This window comes from Hermetia illucens, chromosome 2 (genome assembly GCF_905115235.1).
Source record: "Hermetia illucens chromosome 2, iHerIll2.2.curated.20191125, whole genome shotgun sequence".
NCBI classification, from domain to species: domain Eukaryota; kingdom Metazoa; phylum Arthropoda; class Insecta; order Diptera; family Stratiomyidae; genus Hermetia; species Hermetia illucens.
This window is the reverse complement of record NC_051850.1, coordinates 112,191,944-112,213,666: the sequence shown is the minus strand read 5'-3', so window position 1 is coordinate 112,213,666 and position 21,723 is coordinate 112,191,944. Positions and strand designations below refer to the sequence as shown.

Below are 21,723 nucleotides of genomic sequence, written 5' to 3'. Positions count from 1 at the left end.
CAGATCTCGTCATTCATTTCCTGCGTTTCTCCTTTCTATAGATCTTGGCAGCAGTAGGTCTTAGCTCTACATATTTGTCTCGTTTGGAACTTGTGGGTCGCTCCTGATATAGTTTATGTCCAGTGTTCTCCTGCCCTGTGAGTTGGGGCTTAACAGTACACTCAAAGTCTTCCTTGCTTGTCGTGAAAGTCAACTAAAAGGAATAGAAATCTGTGAGCTAGCAACGTGCAAATTTCCAAATTATACTGCTTTCGAAACGGTAACGACGTTAGGGACTGACCTCACGGTTACGACTTTTGGCTATCGAAAACGGAGTATCATTGGTTTCTGGAATGTACGTATGCTTCTCAACAACGGTATTGAGGGTGCCTAGACTCGTTGTTTTCTCCAATTCGTGCGAGAATTCAAGCGATGTAACATTTTAGGCCTAAGGCTTGGTGACCGTAATGATAATGGTGGGAGGTTTGTAGATTTCTGCAGCTTCCACCGTCTCGTCATTGGTGGTACATTGTTCGAGCACAGACCAGATCAGCATAAGGTCAATCAGATGGACGACTTTGCAATCAGCAGTAGATTTTGAAGTTGTCCTTTGGATGTGCCTAATAAAAGACGCGCTGATATCGGCTTCGAAATTGTTGCGTCCGCCACTTTTCGCAGAGTTGGAGAGCTGGATTTGAAAAGTGATCCGTGATGCTGGTAACATATAAACTGCAGGGGCACCATCCTCTTCAAGTCCACCCAACTACTGGCACATGACATCATGGAAGAACAACCCGAGGTGTGCAATAACACTGTTGAACAAGCGCAAAGCAGACTTGGCATATTGTTGCGACGGGTAAGCGGATGGATGACTGCTCACGGTTTTAGCCTTCCGCTGAAAAAAAAAACAAAGTAGTCATCTTAACCGGAAGGAGAATCCCGACCTTGCGTCCCATATCGATCGGCGAGTTGACTATAGAGTCAAAACCTGTGGTTAAATACCTTAGTTTGATACTCGACTAGAAGATGCGGTTCTGCGCTATGGTGCGGAGGTATGGGCTGATGCCCTTGACAAGGAGGTGCATTGTAAACGCCTTGGTCAAGTGCAGAGACGGGAAGCTTTGCGAGTGGCGTCTGCTTATCGCACCGTCTCCGAATCGGCTGTGATGGTAATCGCGGGAGTGATCCCCGTTGCCCTCCTTGCCAAGGAGCGCAAAGCTATCTATCGCCTTAAGGGCGAAAACTTAAGAGAGGTGGTTGCCCGTGAAGAACGTCAACGCACCCTTACCGAGTGGCAACTTTCTTGGCAGAATGTGCCAAGGAGCAGATGGACTGCGCGGCTCATCGACAAATTAGACCCGTGGTTGAACAGAACGCACGGTGAGATTGATTACTTCCTTACCCAACTTCTAAGTGTGTATGAAGGTTTTCAGTCTTAGCTGCACAGGATCGGGAAGGCGCGATGTTCTGATTGTGTGTTCTGCAATGGAGTGGTGGAAGACGCTGAACACACTTTTTCTCTTGCGGGAGGTGGGACGGCTTTCGTCAGCAGCTTTATGCAGACACAGGGGAGTTCTATCCAGACAACATTGTCAGAGAGATGCTGAAGAGCGCTGGCAGCTGGAATCGTATTGCTTATTATGTTCGGGCTCTTCTTATTGCGAAGAAGATTGAACTCGACCGGCGGAGGGATCGGACGGTAAGTGGATCCCTGAATTAACAACTCCCTTCCCCCCGTTGGTGAAAGGAATTCCCTGACTTGAAGGCTCCCAAAGTCGAGAGAGCGGGAGGGCTAGCCCGAAGTAATGTGTCAAACGGTTCCAGGCTATTTCTCTGATGACAGAGAGATTTTTGGTTGGTAGTCCGACAGCGTGCTGTTGCGGGACTCCAACACTCTGTGCGTAAACGCATTCACCTACCCTACTCTCAAAAAAAAAAAAAAAGATGGAACCCTGGGATGCACATTAATGAAGGCAAGACGAAATATATCGTGGTCACAGCAATGCAGACAGAGTAGGAGACAATGATTATCAATAATCACATTTTCCTCGGAGACTTGGGTTTTTGGCAAGAAAAGTTGCGAAAACTTAACCGCGTTCCAGAGAAGAATGCTCTGAAGAGGATAGACGATTCCGTAGCCTATATAGCAACGAAATTTATAGGCGATATCACGACCGCGTGGTTGTGGATAAAATTCTGGTTGCGATGAGCGAGTTACTCCCTTCCCCGCTATTTCGTATAGGCCAGGATAACTCAGTCCGGAATAAACGAAGACCTGAAATATTCTTCTTCTTCTTCAGTCTTTGTCCCGCTCATAAGCGGGGTCCGCTAATCGTTTCCAATTTACCTATAGAATTATATTTATTTAAAGATAGCAAACACGTGTTTCAGGAGACATGACCGATGCTACCTCAAATGGAGCGATGGCGTAGGCCAGGACGCCAGATAGTTTTTAGTGATATCGAATTATAGGACATTGACGCCAAACCGGGACGTTTGGAGTTCCTCACGAAGGCAGGCTTAGATCGAATACCGATTGTTGTGCCATTGATGATAAATTATCAGTTCTTAAGATGCAGTAAATTCATACGAAAAGCTGCTATATCTTTGTTAATAATAATATCCAATATAATGCTATCCAGCATTGTGCTTTATACTATTGTTAATATTCATTCCAATATTGTACTACTAGCATGAACTTAAGTTGGATCTTTTGATAGTTTCTAAACTGTAGTAATCCACCATTGTTAACTTTTTTTGAGCAAATATCGAGGTGGAAAATTTCACATAGGTGCATTCTTGTGATTTTTTTGAGAAGTTTTAACTCCATAGGTTCTGAGAACTAGACCGATTTTACCTGGTGATTTTAAACCCTCATGCCCCTATTTTCGCCTTGGTCTTCAGAGTTATTTTTATAGTGATCTATGACATGGTATAATCCAGGCGTTGCATCCACATAAAACCTTAAAGAAATGAAGTCAAATATAGAGCCTATTGCCCATTTTGCCCACTGGGCTGGGGATTAAGAATACACGATGTGATGATATGACTCTGGAGAGTAATCTTCTCTCTCTTGCTGGACTATATGTTACTTTTGAACTTTTGAAACTCTAGTGGAAGAAGACGTGCATAACAAAAGAGGTGATGATATCAGCCTCGGAAGAAGTCGCTTACCTTCGCTTGCCTTTCATTACTGCGTCTGCTCGTTAGGTGTAAAACCAAAGCATGCCAACTTTAAATATCTCGCCTGTGTGGCCGCCATCAAAAGTGCCTTTATATCTGCTGCGGATGAATTTGTCGACCACGCCTCAAAAGGAAGTCATAAGATCCGGATGACTGTGAAAACGGGGATGCGGATCGATAAATGTAAAGAGTTGAGAGCTGCGAATAAATGCGACGCGATTGAGCTCCATTACAGTGAAAATGCACATCAAGTAGAGTACAGTAAAAGGAATTTCACCATTACATTGGTAAAGGAAGCAAAATCTGTTGCAACGATTTCGATACAACATCAGAACGAAACATTTGGCAGGCGGTTGTAAGCCTTTCGATGGTCCCTTGAAAATTGCAACTGAAGAGGTGGAGGGAACACTACATTCCTATTCTGAATTTTATAAAACCAAATGAACTTCCACCTCTTGTGGGGGACATGGTAAGCCTCCCCAACATGTGAATAAGGACTGTTCCTTCATACAGAAGCGAAATCATCTCTGCTATCGAGCGTTTAAGTTCACCGTCCCCTGACAGATTCCATCCTGCCTTATTAGAAGATGTCATATAAGTGTGTTTGGAACACTATTCTTCGGCTTTGAATCGCATTTGTTTTATTTTTGTTAAATATGTTAACTATCTCTTGGCAAAAAGTTGCTAAATAATATATTTGAACACCTTTAGTGCAATATGTATTTGGTTTATTCATTTATTATCATCTATATGTTTCTCGCATATAGAATGTACTTTATATACAATACCATATATTACTTCTGGTTAACGATTCTCCTATTCGAGTTGCTTTAGACACAATCAGTATATGATTTATGTAATTTCAAATGTATTATTCTTTATTCATCAATTTTTATTATCTTTATATTATAATATTATTATTAATAATCAAGTATTTGTTTGTCTTGGATACACTTTTCTGATAATAATTAGTGTAATGATAATCAATGAAAAACATAGTAATAAAATTATAACGACTCTTTCATTACTAATATTTCATAAATTATATTTTTATTATTTCAAATCTTGGTAATTACATCCTTTGTTTGTGTATATAGTAAAATTTATACTTTCTATACATTTAATACATAATTTTCCTCATATAAGTTGGTATTATGATTTTTTTTCGAAAATTTGTTGCTCTGATTCCGTGTGGAATTGGGAATTATATTTCTATAATTTTAAATAATTTCAATAGATTTCATTTTATATATATAGCAGGCCTTGCCCGAAAATCAGAGTATTGAATTTTCCAAGTGCTTCAAGTTCCGTCGAACAGGGAAAGAATTTAAGCTCAATCTTGAAGAAATAAATTCACTTTTAATATGGAAGCCGTCCTCTTAGCATGCTCGTTTGAAATAGTCGTAATGAGTTGCTTTGTCTTTTGGTGTTCGTGTATTAGAAAATGAATGGAACCGAAACCATTATTTGATTTTTTTCTGTATTCATTATTATCGTGTGCTCCATTTCGATTCTAGTGATTACTCCAAAGTTTATCCTTTAAGTTTAGTGAATACTTACACATCATTTTATTGTACTTATATAACTTTACTTCCAGTTAGGTATATATTCCAAATAACTTTGAGTAGTTAATAAGCTTAATACATTTTCTATTTGAGTTAAACAATCAACAATAACAAAACTCAAATATTTATTATTATTTCATTCCTTCGTTTTTATTCTTTATACTTCTGATGTTGTTTCAAATGTGTTTCAAATATTCAATACATTATTTCTTTAAATTTTACATTAAGATTGTTGATGAGTTTCATATAATTTTTTATAGTTGATTATTTGAAATTTCCCTAAAGTTTTTGGTTTGAGAATCCAAGCTTGAAAGTTAATAATTTTTCAAATCATACTTTTTACTATTATTAGTAATAGTCTGAATAGTATAAATATTGTATATATTTATGTTATATTGACATTCACTAATATTAATATCATTTTTATTATTCATAATAATCGTTGAATGTTCTTATCAAATAAAATGTTAAAATATAACTTAATAATAAATTATTCACGAATTGTTTGTTTGCATTTCAGTTAGTTCAGTTGAGTCGCTATTATCAGTTGATGCATACGTGGAAACGCGGTACTATTTCCTTCTATTTCATTGCTAGTTCCCTACTTTGGTAAATATGATAGATACAATCGCTCCGCTCATTTGAAATTCAATCTATATTTGATAAGAAGCTAATACTTGTGAGAATAAATCGTCAAGTAATATATTGTTTTCACCATGCTCAAAAATTTTGAAGGAAGGTCTGCAGAAATAGTTCAGCCAAATAAAGTTTGGGTCAAGCCAGGAAACGTTAAACTTTAATATCAAAGAAAAAGAACTCAAAAATTGTTTAAGCTGAAAACTTATATCTTGACGATTTTGTACTGCATTAATAATCAGCAAGAACAGAAGTGCAACTCTACTTAGGTGTATATTATATTATCTCGTCTCTGAAAATAAATCCAAAAGATTCTTTAGCTATCTACAAACATGTTTTATGAATTACACTTGTTATTAATCACAAAAAATATTATTAATAGTTAATGACGTCCTTATTTGTTGGAATAGGGCCTTGCATGTTTTTGAACAATAGAATTAATACATGTATATAGGCATCACGAAGTCCGCTATCAATAAATAATTATATATTTCGCAAACTTAACTTCGTTTCTTTGAAATTCTTCTAAGATTCTCTCAGACGTGAAAATAGCTCCTTTTTAAGAGTCTAGGATAGTTATCAAATTAGGTGTTGCTCCATAAAGGAAGCCTCAAGACGTTAGCCTGCGGGAAATTATTAAAAATTGTAAAATTTGAAATTCGAATTATTTTTCTACTGCTCCACAAATTTATGGTAGAGATACACACATTCCAGAAGAAAGATTTGATGTACTCTAATTATTTTAAAACATTCATTTTTTTATTATGGTTTTCCTTTCTCGGTCTTATTAAAAATAAATCAACATTTTTCCTGTTATGAATAAAAAACAGAAAAGAATATAATTTTTTTCAACATTCGCTGTTTAGTTTTCTTTAGTTATTTTGAGTTTATGCTATAAATTTTCCAGTATCGAAAGCAGCTTGGACAAATGCGGCTGGAGCTGCTGGGGCTGGATTGCCTGCGGGTGCTTGTTGGGGAACCACTTGCTGTGGTGGAGCCATCATAATTTGTGGTTGTGGATTATCTGCTGGCATGAATTTAGCTGTTGTTGTAGGGTTTTGTATTTTTTTGGAGTGTGAAACGAGAAAAGGAAATTATATTAGCATTTTTTGGAAATGGATATTTCTAAGCTTAGCTAGAAATGAATAATTTTTGATGATAAGTTTGTCATAAATATAATTTATCTACAACACATTGACACAGTGAAATAAGGCATATATTTATAGTTTTAAAATTGCATTTGGGTATTTTATATTTTTCAATATTGACATGGTGGTGGCTTGTGATGTGGTAATATAACTTTTACAAAGTTGCAAAGCTTTTAGAAATACCTATCTGATGGAGTAGACACTATATTCTATTTATTTATTCAGCACCTAATTGCTGAATTAATGTTCATATACATTTAATAATTTTGGGGACAACGCGAACGATATATGTCGGAAATGTAGGGCGATGAGAAGCAGCGAAAATATGAACAAACAAGTCGGGAAACCGGAAGCTCGACGCTTCAGGTATGAAAGGTTTTGTTTGCTTCTTCTGTGAGTATATTTGAGTGCAGAACTATTCCATTTGTATGTAGCCCGCTATGTATATGCATTCAGCGTGTCAGAGTACTGACTTTAGTGTGATATTGAGTTGCAGTAAATTTTCACTGTAAAGTCAACTTTGAGCTACTGCAACTTTGTTAGTAATAGTATGATATTCATCAAACTTAGGGACAATATGATCAAAAAGTACTAACCGATACCTTTCATTTAATACCCAACATGACTATATTCGGTGAAAAAAAATTTACACCCCCCTTTTGCATGTATGAGGACCCCCACTTAGTCTCAACGTTGAAGGATATCACTTACTGCATGTCAGGGCGTTCACAGTTCCCACCTTTGCAAACAAAATCTTAAAAATGAAAATTGGAGGCTACCACCAAAAAAGTTGGTAAATAGGCACTTTTATATTTGAAGACAGAAATTAAGAGTGTTTAAATATATAATATGGACAATCTTTTTTCACATAGGTAGAACTAACACCAGAGGGAATAAAAAGGATAATTGCAAATGCATCCATCCAATTTTAAGGTTTCGGAGGTATTTCTGTTGTCTTTGAAATTAAAGGGTTCCTGGCTAAATTTGTGGTTACTTTAACCAACATCAAGAAATAATTTAACGAGGACTATCAGACTGATGTTGAAAAGCAGTGAAATTTCAAATTGACTTCATCTAACATCTTGAGTTCCTCTTTCATTGCAAGACTATGGTGAAAGGCCTCTATAAATGCAGAAGTTCAAATCAATTTTACAGTTGTTAGGAGTCTAGATTGAGAAGACATATTCCATGTCGGTTTGCACCACGAAAACATGATATCAGTCTGAAAACAGACACAGATTGCTCTTGTCTGAATGGGCGTATACAACCCAGGTGTCTCAGGGAGTGGGTAGGAAAACCTCATGCTTTATTGATAGTATTTACTATTAACTTAAGGCATCTTATACCGCGCTGAGATAGTAACTCCCCTTGCAGTTGGGAATTAAGAATCCACTCAGTTTTCTCTGCTTGCCGCGCTAGCAACACGCAAATTTCAATTTTTCTTCTTGCTATCAAATCGTTATATACAACTTATCGAGTAGGACATTTAGTTATTATACAATGACATGAATTGGCTTTGGAAAGATTTGTGCGCTTCTCGGCAAGCGTATCGAAGCTCCCCACTGTCTGAGCGAACAGGCTGAATATTATGGTGGTACTCTGGTGGATACTACTTTCCTCTTTGCGGTGTGGTGCTGTTGTATTCTGGGAACGGAAATAAACGTGATTCTGGTGTCAGATGAATGTTCACGGCAAGGCAAGGCCTCATTACTTGGTTTTAGACAGGATACTAACTGTGAGATAGACTTGAGTCCAGAATGAGGAACATTTCAATAGAGAAGAGAAGGAGGCTTTGTATGCGCAACTGAATTCAAACCAAGCCACAAAATGAATGATGAGGAAATAAGGTCTTATTGACCACGACGGCAATGGTTAGAGGTTTGTGCTTCTTCAGCTTTCATGACCTAGTTTTTGACGAGATATGGTGCGGACACGGAGCCTGCATTATCTAGATTTGTTCGCCTAAGAACCTTAAAGGCGGAAATAGAATTTCCTTACGATACTTAATCTTCCACTTGGATATAATGGTTAGTCATCGTAACTTGCGGAGTTAGGGAATGTACTGTCCTGTACGGTTCTAGGCTCCCTTGACATTCTACAGATAATAAGTATATTAAAATCAGTAAAAGATGCACAATATCTCTTCTAGGACGCAGTGCACTTCCTTTAACATCGGATGTATTGGGAGTACTCTTCAATCCAGAGAAACTAATAGCTATTATTATAATGACATATACGCAAAATGGCAAGTCCTAGATTGAGGTAAAATCTCTAAGGAATTTGAAGTCCAAAGTAGAGTTTGATAGGGTTGTGTTCTGTCGGAGGGCGCCAAGTACTTCAATGGATCATGATATCTTTTCCGAAAAACATCGATTACGCTGATCTCTCATCTGCTTGCTCTTACATCGAATCAAAGATGTTGGCGAAATTTCATCAATCCATGTTTGCGCTGCGTCATCGGGGTACTCTGGTATGAGAGAATAACGGCTGGAGATTTTCCCCAGTGCAAGGTCCACCAGGTTACATATGAAGAAAGGGGGACCACCGCATTGCTGGCCATGTCATGCAATGGAATTCACTTTTCTAGGATTATTGATGAGTGAGTCGACCCAGAAGCAAAAGACGTAAGTAAGTTCTTGGGGAAGTTGAAGCACAGCAAATCGATCAAGGTGGTGTGAAAATGTACGACGGGTAATGTTCCATTTAAGGACAAATGGCAACCGCATAAATTGCTTTGGTCGACATTCTACTCTCGTCGTGATCGGTTGCGCCATTTTGTTCTGTTAAGGCCTGATCTGGATGGAGTGGCTAGGGTTTCAAATTCCCACCCGGTGTATCAAGCTGGCCTTTTGGTCGCTTACCATCGACTTCGATGTTCTATTACGGCGAGACAGCCAACAGCCAGAACCATAGAGCGCAACAGGGCAGACGGCACTGAGGTAAATTTATGATTAGAGATGTTCGTTGATACATCGATCACAAAGAACACTAGTTGTGGAACGCCAGGCTTATGCGTGAAACAATTTCATAAGGCAGTTCTCGATTGGCAGATAGCATTGACCAGAGAAATTTAAATCGTACTGACAGTGATAGAGTGACTAGCGCCTGGTGCAGGAAGGCGCAAAAATGACCATAGTACCAGTCATTAGAAAGCGTAAGCTTGCTCACCTGAGAGCCATTAGGTTACATGCCATGGAAGCGAAACGAGAAACAGAGGTCAAATATTTGGAAATTACACTAGACGAAAAATTACTCTGGAAGACGCATGTTGGAAACACTGGTTGGAGAGCTACGAGGGCTCTGATGACTTGAAGGTCCATAGTAGGAAAAAATGGGGAAGATTCTACTTTGGATATACACTGCAATAGTAAGGCCTATGATTACCTATGGAACGATAATCTATGCAGAAAGAATTGAGTTCAGCACAACAGTCAAGGAGTTACACAAACTCCAAAAAGTGACTTGCGTATGTATCAGTGAGGTAATAAGGACGTCATTCCCGGACGATTAACTGCTCTCCAGCATACTATACAGATGTAGGCAAGGAGGGCGATTTTCAGAATGGCCGGGAATATCATTGAGGCGGGTAGCTGCCTAAATCGATGGAAGATTGAAATTCCTTCTAGGTGGTATCGCGAATTATATACAGCAAAGCATAACATGATAACGAGGTTTCACTTTGACAAGAAGTGTGAAACACGTTGGAGTAACTGGAGGGCGCGGCTGTGATGTACGCCTTAAACCAGCAGCTGTTTGCTTGTTATACTGGCGATCCCTTACATCAGGGAGAGAGGGTGTCGGGGTCAATGGTCCAAGAAAAACGTACTTGAAACCAATGGGTAAGCATACTAGCATATTCCAGTCGGAAATATGCGCCATAGAGGGCAGAACATTGCTATTCTGGCCGGCAGGGGCAGGGGTAGGTTTGTTTGACATAATATAGTTAATAGGTACATTATAATCAGTAAAAGGGGCACAACGGTTCATTAAGGACGCAGTGCAACTTCCCTTAACAGCATAACAATAATAAAAGAATATAGCCAGCAATTGGGTAACCTACGATTATAGAGCGGGAGCTACACAGAAATCGGCAAACCATCTAGTTCTATAAATACAAATTTGCAGGCCCAGATGGCACCATTCTGGCTCTAGTATTAGAGGAAATGAATGCCTTGTGTATACATGTTCGGGATATATGCCCCAAATGCTTGGTACGCATTTATGTTCCAGTTACGTGGCGGAATACGAAGGCATTCTTTATTCCTATAACAGGGACCTGACGGATGGGTTAATTCGAATCCTGGTCGTCTTGGATGTTTGCGCTCATATTCGTCCTGCTTCGTTTTTGTAGGCTTAATATTTGCACACCATTAAGAGTGATGATAATGAAATTGAAGCGCGGTCTCATTGAAACCTGATACTGTGTGGATGCCTTATACTCCACAAAAGAGTGAACAGGAGAAATGCAAAACCAGGGAAACGCATCTGCACGGAGGCAAAAGTCTAACTGTCTTTTGACTAAAAGAAGTGGGATGCTTTCTAGTAGGAGATAGCACTTCACCCAAAAAAGAATACGCCTTAGTTTAATGAAGTAGAATATGCCTACGCAGCGTGAAATCGATCCGCCGTTAATCAGTTGGATTCTTCGCATGCTGAAGTGGAAAAAGATCCACATATTTGTCGGACGGAAGTCTATTGAAGGAGGATGTCTGACGAGTACTATGTCGACTGCGGTACTCGAAGCGATCCTAAATTTACCCTCTATTCATTTCGAGGTGGAACGGAAAACAGCTAAAGACGCATGTAGATTTGATAACATTGATGCATGGAAAGCCGACCAATTATACACACATCTGGCAAAAATCAGGTGACTCTGGTGCCCCGTAAATTATATGACTTCCAGATTGAAGACATACTCTGTCGTAATCATCACAAAAGAAGAATGATCGACAAATGGTTACGAGTCTTTTGAGATAATAATTTTCTACGATGAGTCAGCCATGGGAGACGGATGGGATATTCTTGAAAAACCTGACCCGGCCTCTCAGAAAACTTGACGACTATATTCCAGACGAAAATATTTGACATTTTATTGGCGCAGAAGAATGTTTGCGATTAACATTGCGGGGTCGTATAATTTGAATCTGTACCGGCAGTCGGGCAGCGATATCAGCACTAAATAACAGCACCAGATTACGCCGGTTGGTGTGCAGTTACCAGCTGTTGCTGTTGAAAGTTGGCTGGCTGAAAGAAATATTCCTAATGTGGGTACCAGGACACTTGAAAATTGCTGGTAATGAGGGGGTTGACAGACTGAGCCGCCAAGAATCTGGCTCCACAATGGTGGGACCACAGCGCAGCATTTAGCATCGGGTATCAATGTCAAGTGAGTTCTGCAGGGTAAAATTATGAGGATTTACGCTGCCAAATGAAAAAAAAATTAATTCCTGCTGGCTGGCGAAAATGTTTGTGAATAAGAAGCAAGGCTTTTAACGGGGCACTTTGGTAAGATTTGGAATATGTTCTCAGACGGCTGCTAACGCCACAGACGGGAGGCCATTGAATAGGTGATTTTAGGGGACAGCCTGGTGAACCCAACAAAAGGCCTTATTGCATGCATCTGCGGGCCTCCCACCAAACGAACCCAGCTAACTAGTAAAACCAAACTCTTAATCCACTCAAGGAAGAAGGAGTGCTTAGAATAACCTTAGCATATCGCACAGTATCCGAGGCGTTATTACTATTGTAAAGAGCAAAGAGGATCTGGAATGCCAAAAAAGAGAACATTCTGCGGTTTGAGTTAAGAGGTGGTTAGTTAGCCACAGTTTAAGTAAAAAAGAATTATTTGAAAGATAATTTCCTTTATTGGCTAATAATTTTGTAAGACACTAAGGAAGGGGACAGTTGGTCCCCGAAATACTGTATTTGTATTAATTTTACAAAATTATTAGCCAATAAAGGAAATTGCTTTCCAAATTAATAATCTTGTAATGATAGAAGAAATTGCAGGCAGATAATAAAGGCAGGAGAGCATAGTTCATTCTCCCGTGCAAGAACATGGGTCGAAAAAGATTTTGGAGTACTCTTCTACCTAACGCAATCCCTACGCGGAATGGATATCTTCGCAAAAATCTATCTTGCATTGCCAAAGCAGAACATTCGAACTGTATTTTTGATGATGCGGAGTTTTATATCAAGATTTATTGAGGTTGTTCTTCGGGAAAAACGGAGCCTTGATAAAGGATCACGAACACCAGATCAACTAAGCTAAAATCAGGAGTCAGGGATTTCAACAAAATTTTAAAGGATTTGTTGGCAAACGTAGGTGCAGACATAGGATCGATTAGAGGGCATTGAAACTGTAGCTAGTAGGTTAAGGACGGGAGTTGTAGTCCAGAACCTTCAAGCTTCAAACATTCACCGAACTTACATGTAAATAAGTCGGAAATCAGAAGCATCGTGTTGTTTGGGGAAAACCACATTAGGAGGTTTTCGGAATCGACTTTTTGTATTGGATAGGTCGTTAAATTAGCTATTCTAGCCAATTTCGTGTTCCTTTAGATTTTATGAGCGATTATCGCGTGCAGGCTCAGGCTCGAACGACCAAGAAATGTCCGCTTTATGTATGTCTTTACGTAATTTGGTGACTCTATGTAAATAGTATGGCGTCAGGCGCTTCGACAAGTGCATTTGTATTTGTTGTAACTATATTTTGTTCGTTATTATATATTCTCCGAAAGAGGATTTTTCAGAGATTTTTTTTTCAAACGTGTTTTTCTCAAAATGACGTTTTTCATATTTATGGGAATTGGGGACGATATCATATTTTCAAGGCTACTTTTTTCGCGTTATATGTAAAATACTGGCGAAAATTGAAAATTTTTTTCAATAGCCGCCAAATTTTTGATTTTGATTATTTTCACTCGCATTAGGAAATAAGTTAATAATGTAAAATCAAAAGCTTTTTAGTTTCAGATAAACATTGGAGTTGCTACGCGTCTCGGAGTTGGCGAACTCTAGTTGAGACCCTAATCGAAATAATGCACATAACTTTTTTATTTGAGGCTTCAATTTTTCAAAAAAGTTCCAAAAATTCTTTGGAAGTTCACCCCTTTAAGTATGAACGGTTTTGTGTTTTTATTTGTGTAATTTGCCTGCTCCAATTGTGCATAGCTCGTAGTGTATGTGCATTGAGCATGTCTGACTATTCAATAAAATGGTGTACTGACACTTTATCTTTTAGGTTGTTCTAATTTGATAAATTTTAAGCTATTTTACTTTTTTAATAATATTAGAATTTCAATCATCCATTATGGTGTATTGTATCATTATAACTAAGGAGAGTTTTGCAGAACATTTTCAAAATATAAGAGCATACTATGCTTAACTTTATTTGAGCAGCTATGGATATTTAGGCTATTTTGTGGTCCAGATGCCTTATAAGCGCGTTATCATTATTATTTTCACATTTTTTTGCTTGGTAGTTTCTGTGAATGGCCAATTATAATAAGTGACTCCCCCCGATTGTAACTGATCTGAGCTAATACTTCCATCAGAAGGTACCAATCGAGACCTTTCATCTGATACCCCACATGGCAATATTTGGTGAAAAAAACTAGTGCGCCTCATTTTGCAGGGGCCCCCTTCCACAAAACCTTAAAAGCAAAAAATATACCGATCTCCTTATCTGCGAGTTAGTGCAGAATATCTATCTATGCATATCAGTTTATACTGAATCCTAAAAGCTGTGCAAAGGTTTTGAAATTTACAGTTAGTGCATATTATTAAAAGAATTAATTATTTTATTATATTACCACATCACCTCCCACCAATCATCGGCTATACGCAGCACTTACACATATCAACTATTATTTACGTTTACAAAATAAAATCATTTGGACAAAAGTTCAACAATTTTTCACTGAATATTATGGAATTGTATTATATTTATAATGGGATACATTTTCAATGTGTGAAACAATGGACTTGGTGGAAACTGTGCTCGGGTACATTGAAACAGATATGTATATGTTGCATGGATACTCCGTAATGAGCGGAATAATCTTTGGGTGAATATTCTGATACCATTCGGGAATGTTGTTGTTAAAAGTGGAAGTTCAAATTTAATATATAATTATTTCTGTAGATGGGTCTAGTTTTCTTTCTGTTTTATTTGGTAAACTGATCTTGCAGGACTTTCGGTTAAGTTTCGAAAAGTAGAAAGTATACAAGAATTATGTGATAAGTGAAAGAAATTTAACTGAAATGAATTAATGAGCAAATTAAATTAAACCAGTAATGATCTCTAAAACGGAAAACAGAGAAAATTGAAATTATATTTCTGTGTTGGTTTTTCAATTGAGTTTTCAACTTTCCAAAAATGTTTCTGTCTGTTGTCTTCCTTTATGTTTTATTATAAATATCCAAAAGTAAATAATTTGGTAAAGTAAGTGCAAAAATTTTGTTCCAAATATAAATTGATAGTTTCAATATTTTTTTTAGAAATTTTACGAAAATATTTTCATGCTTCTTCGTCACGAATAACATTAAACACGTAAGAGAGGAACGAAGTCGATGAAATGCATTTCACGAAATCCTAAACGTTGATCTCGTATATACACATGTGTATCATATAATTTCAATTTAGTATATGATTTAATGGCAAAACCTTCACTTGCAAACTGGTCTTTCCAAAATAAAACTTGAACTTATATCGAACCCGGAAAATACAAATTCCAGTTTGCATTTAAGTTGAAGCGTTGTGGATAAGATCACGAATCTTAAACTTAGATTTTTTAGGAATTTATCCACCAAATATACAACTAGGAACACATATTAGTACTAATTCCAACATTTAGTTTTAAATTAGTTATAATGCACATCGATTCACTTTTCTATACAACGAATAGAGTCTCACAGTTATTTGCCTAGATTTAAGATATTAAGTAGATTGCACAACACTCATGTAAGGTCCATTTTGAAATGTTGGTTTTACAACGATTATAAATGCACATTTAACATTGATTCATTACCAAGACCTCGGTTTTTTGATTATAGATGCATTTATTTTTCGAAGTCAATAGAAGAATAACATATTATCCTGCAGTCCGCCTAAAATCATTATTGACTAACCTAAGGAACGGAATCTATTTTTATGTACCTAGCGCAGCATAAAAAATCTTGTTTGACATTATTCACTACTCCATGGAACCAACCTGCCTGTACAAATAAAATAAAGATCGCTAATGCTCATAGAATCTGAGGTATGGTACCCTTTTCCAAGTTGGGTCATTTTTAACCACTTTTTAATATATATTGAAATAATAACTGCGTGCATATTCTAGAGCAGCAGTACATCGAAAGTATTTGTGTGTTTATTCGAATGATCAATAAAGATTCAGGGATTTTCATGCTTGTCTGGCTGCCTTTATCCTCTGTCTTTTCTTTAAACTTCCTGTTAGGTATGGGACCCGCTAATTGCATATATTGAGGTGTTGCGTGCTGCAGACGTAGAAGGATGAAGTAGTAGTAAACGGGACAAATTGTACCAACTGATCCTCCAGGTTGGGATTAGGTAGAACTGACAACCTTACATGGAAAATAGATCTCACGAAGCCACAAAAGGACAATCGGACTGGATGGACCTTACAATGACAGACAAATGATTTGCCCATTTTCTCATGGAATGTGCGCTTCTTGTACAAAGAAGGAGCTGCCAAACAATTGGCCGATATTCTGTCCGTATAAAAGGCTGATATAAAAGCGTTACAAGAGATGTTCTGGACAGGGTCCGGTTTCCTGGAGAGGACCCACTGCACCATATATTATAGCGATCATCCAGTAAATTATTTGTTTGGAGTAGGTTTCCAAGTCAGCCAAAAAGTGAAACCTAATGTTATCGGCTTTTAACCAAATTGGCCACGTGTTAATTGAACACCACCACGTCTCACCTCTGGTGAATGTCAGAACATATAAGGGGGCCAATATAGACTCGGATCACTATTTCCTTAGAATGGTACTTCCGGCTTGTATAACATCGCCTAGAATCCCCTCTGATACTTAGATGAGAGTGAAGACTGAAGCCAGCCACAACAAAGTCCTCCGTAACACCTATAATGGGGAAATGGATGCCGCAATAATTGCAGTTAACAGATAACAAGTCTATCAACTCTAAAAGTACAGGTAGCAACTGCACTAGGCGTGCAAGTTTTATGAACAAGTTAGTAGGATGAAGCCATATACACCTCAACGCTTATCCTACTAAGCAGAAAGGAAATCTGATTTCCGACCGTATGAGCATATGGGAGCGATGAATTGAATATTTTGATGCACTGCTCACCAACCAGAATATCGGCGAGTTAGAGGTCCCACCAACTGAAGACGACGGACAAATGCTGCCCCTACCAAGCATAGAAGAAACAGTTTGTGAAATTTATCAGCTTAATAATCATAAGTCGCCAGGAGCCGATGAAATTACAGCCGAATTGGTTAAATATGGAGGCGACCAACTACCAAGCGGTTTATCAATTTATGCTCAAGGTATAGGACATCGAATCAATGCCTGATGGCTGACAACGAGGAATTATCTGTCCCACACGTAAAAAGGAAGACATCATCATCATGTCGCTGCGTACCATCTATACGATATTTTTCGCTATCCTGTTAAACCAGATAGTCTCATATGTCAAAAACAATGCCCGTAAGAAAGAGGTTTCATTCGAGGCAAAACAGCAATAGATAAAATTTTCTCCGTGTGGAAAAAAACTGTTGGATTATGGCTCGAGTTCAAGGCCGCTTATTATAGCATAGCGATGATAAAACTATACATGGTCATGGTCATAGTCGGCAATCCGACTAAATTGATAACACCAACTAGACTGATCCTGACCAATGAGCGAGGCTAGATAAAAGAAGCAGGATCATTATCAAGACCTTTCAAGATCCACAACGGTCTAAAACAAGGGGATGCCTATCGTGCATAGTTTTTAACCTGCTCATGGAAAAAGTGATCAGTGATGCTAATGTAAATGCGAGAGGCACCACCATCTTCAAGTCTACTCACTACTTTAAACCCGTTGATAATTTTCCTATTTAGGGTCGAAAATTTCAAATGATAATAGTTACAACGATGAATTCTGCCTATGCTAGCCAACATACTCTACTTCAGCCTAGAAAAATTGTTCTGCTGCATCTCACCGTAAGGTCAAAGCTCTTACTGATGTTGTTATTGCTCATGTATTCCTTGGAGACGGATATGGATAAAATCCGGGTCAACAGGTTGCAGTGAGTAGGTCACTAAGTGCATATGGATCAGGACGATCCAGCCCGGGAAGTCTATAAGGACAATATCTATGATAGACAAGGAAACCGTGGTGAATCCTACCCCAGACAGAGTGGTGGTTTAGGCCTGAACGACAGAAGGCTTTGAGGATATCAAATTGGTGGACCCTAGTGCAAAACCGGGATGCCCGTATTTCCTTATTAAGCATCGGATATTGGTGGTTGCGGCGTTGATGATGATGATGATGTTGTTGATCTGTCTGACCAGTTCGCTGATGCTATTTAATAGACACAAACCATAGCCGAAAAATCGCCCAGAAGCTTTTTTAGTTTAGTAATTAGCAATAATTCCTGTTGCTTGTACTGCGCCCCTGTTTAAATGAATCAATTTGGTACTAGTTTGATGGCCACTAGCGGAGCTTTGTTTGGCTAAGTTCCTCGGGATTTACCTGAACAGTGGTTAGGTTTACCTCACTTGGAGTGCTAATAATATTCCGTAGTGAATAGGCATTGGTGTTCGGCGCTGAGCGTTTACATTTCATTAATGAAACGACTACCACCTACACATTCTCCCCGATGGATCCAATCCTTTCCTACTCTCTTGATGTTGTACTCCTTAAAATGGGTGCTTGCAGATTTTTTACTCCTTTTTGCATTGGTCGTGTACGATGGCGTGTAGGTGCGGTGAATGGCAAACATATTAATCATAAAACAAAGTAAATTGTAATGAAGACACCGGTAACTGTAACAACCGCTCACTGTCCATTATATCATAAATTTTCTTGGCATGCGATCTTAAGACTCAATATGCAGATTTTACAATAAAGAGGATGGAACTACATCTTATTAAATTGCGTGGTGCTTTCGCGGTAGAAACTTACCAAAAACCTTGAAAAGTGACTGGATTATGCGCAACTAGTGGATTATCTCCTTAGCCTTATGACTAGGACAGGATTTTTTACATGGTAAGGCATACAATAAACCAGCGGGTTACATTCATCCGCAGCAGTATCAAAGAGATTATGGTATTTAAGGGACATTGAATTGTGGCAGATACCACAAAAAAGGGCTGGATATAAAAATCTGCAATAATTGAGATTCGCTCAGGAAATGGCGCAGGCCGGTAACATATATGTGATGTATGCGCTGGGTGGAAGTAAAGTTTTCCTCGCGTGACTTGAAGGACACCGGATGGCTTTAGTGAATATGCATCCGAGAAATTGCTGCAATTTGAAGCAGATTTTGTGAATCTCTCATGTAACATATTTAGTTATGCGGTTCTATTTATACAAAGTTCGTAGTATATATACTTGTTCCTCGAATATACCCGATTTTCAATAGCAATATCAAAACCAATATCTACTTCTGAAAGTATTAATTGAGGCCTTTCATTTGATACTCCACGGGGTTATATTTGGTGAAAAAAGGTTTGCACCACTCTTTTCCGTCTATGGGGAGGCACTATACCCAGCCACCCTCGGAGGGAGCCGTCCATAAAACAGTGAACTGATTGATCTTCGGTCGGCTTGTCATTAGGCCAGATGCGGGGCGGGAGAGAAATGAGTAGGATTGAAGAAGTGCGTTTACAAGGAAGTTCGAAGAAACTTCAAGCAGCGAAGCGAGACTGCTTCAAACAACTCTGCGGAGAGACGGATATAAACTCATGGGGAAGCGCCTACAGGGTTGCAATGGGAAGATTCAAAGATCAGGCAGCTCCGCAAATTACATGTCCCGATCCCCTATTGAAAATTGTTCAGGCCTTATTTCATTAGGAGAGCACACGGGGTAATAGTCTTCAGCGAGGAAAGAAGTATTGGAGATGGGCTGAAGAACAACAGAATACCGGACGTCAATGGTATACCAAACAAAGCCCTTAAGTTTGCTGTTAAGACCAGGCGACGAAGCATGCTTCGTCGATGGGATCTGTTCTGAGATATGGAAATGCCAAAAGCTAGCGTTGTTGTATAAACTTGGTAAACCTTCTGGTGGACCATTTTCCTACAGACATATATATCTATTGGATACTATGGGAAAAATGCTGGAGCCAATAATGTATAACAGATTACTCCCGGCCCCCATATGACCAGATCAAACATCGACACTATCAAACTTGTCACCGGCTTAGCTGAAAGATTCATAAAAAGAGTGGCACCAACAATTATTGCGCAGTGATTACCCTTGACATGCAAAATGCATTCAACTCGGCTAATTTGATCCTTATAAGAAGGCCTTTGGCAACGATAGGAGTACCCAATCACTTTACTGCGCTTGTCGACAGCTATTTAATAGGCAGAAAACACTGGTACGGCACAGATAATAGAGCCAGGGATTACATTGTCCCCACGAGTATTCCACAACATTCCAGTTGTTAGCGAATCACCGCTGTAAAGAAATGGCTGAAAGAAACAAGTCGTACACTCGCGGTCGACAAAACAGGCTGTGCTTATTACGAAGGGGCGTAAGGAAATCGGAATTTTGAACCACATCATCACTTCAAAACCAGATATCAAATACCTCGGAGTGATGATAGATGTAAGGTTGAATTTCAAGCAGCATTTACAACATGGTTGCACTAAGGCGTCCAGTATTAGCATGGCCCCGGCAAAGATGATGCCAAATGTTGGGGGTCGTACCCGTAGGCTACTTATCACTAGAATGGTGAGCTCAATACTGTTCTACTAGTCGTTCTAGATAGTCGGAATGGTGCCGATCGACATTTTGGCCGACGAGATGACGTGCATCTATGATGGCCTCGGTTTTTCCTTTGATCGGCACGTGAAAAACCCTGAATCATTGAGCAGGTGGCAACAACGATGGGGTCGAGCGAAAAAGGTTCGTGAAGCCACATATTTATTCTCAGCATCAAGGTGTGGACGCAGTGAAGGCATGGTGAGACAAACTATGATCTCACGCAATAATTACTTGCCTAGGTTTAAGCTGGCCAGGTCACCTAACTCTCCCAATTGCAACGGTATTCGAGACGCGTGGAGCATGTTTTTTTCCATTGTCCTAAATTTGCAGAATGGAGGAAGTGTCTATAGGAGATATTGGAAGGAACAGTAGCGCCGGAAAACTTAATTGAGGAAGGGTTGAAGGGTTATATACAGTTGCAGTGGGTGATATGACGACATTTTCCAGATTTTTTTTTTCAAAAACGCGGTAAATTTTTTTTAGTAGATCGTATTATCTAGTCGCTGAACGAGGGATTTGCCAAAATACGGACTATTAAAAAAATGGCCGCGATTCGACAAATTGTTTACTTTTTCTAGATAAAAATTTCAATTTTTTACTTAAAAAAATATTTTTCAAAAGAATTGAAAATTCTTCGTTCAGTGACTAGCTATTATCATAACAAATAAGTGGTAAACATTTGGCGTTGATTGGACTAGTAGTAATCGTATCCACCGCAAATGCACTTTTAGAAAAAGACGATTGGGAGATCATTGCGTTGAAAGTTTGAAGTTTTTGTTTTTCATTTGAAAAACTAACTTCTTTATTTACATCGAGTTATTAATTCCAGGGCAATACAGTATCCCTTCTGCAGACTCCAAAACATCGATTTGATGTTGCTACAAGCCAATTACAAGCAATATATACTTTGGACCTAATGCTCCGATCGTTATGAAATTTTGTGAGAATATTTTTGAGATAATGCACTAAAAGAATATAAATCGATTTCCGCGACCAACACAACTGTGTATATTCCCATGGTGGGGGATTCAGTGCAGGTTAAGAGAGGCAGAAAAGGCGAGCAAGGCGGGATTGCGCATGTAATCGATGGGCGAACGGAGAGGCGAGAGTCGTAGACATGAGATGAGATTTTTATAGTATGCTCCGAAAATCAAGTAGCTGCGCTACTAATACACGGTTGATGAGTGAACCGTGATTGCTTTGCGGAGAAAATAACGTAGTGTAAACAGGAAATAAATAAC

At 38.7% G+C, this 21,723-nt stretch overlaps 1 protein-coding gene across 3 annotated transcripts in view; it reads right to left on the bottom strand.

The window, feature by feature from the left end:
* Positions 1-3,873: 3,873 nt before the first annotated feature.
* The window catches only part of LOC119647611 (vesicle-associated membrane protein 2), a 66,015-nt gene continuing 48,165 nt past the window's right edge, over positions 3,874-21,723 (bottom strand). For 2 of the 3 annotated variants that reach the window (XR_005248909.1, XM_038048644.1), the window contains exon 7: positions 6,272-6,405. Coding sequence is in view for 1 of the 3 variants with exons in the window: in XM_038048643.1 (XP_037904571.1) it covers positions 6,251-6,405 (155 nt within the window). In the remaining 2 variants the exon portion in view is untranslated. Of the gene's footprint in view, positions 6,406-21,723 lie in introns of all 3 variants that reach the window. The other variant, XM_038048643.1, reaches the window with a different exon arrangement.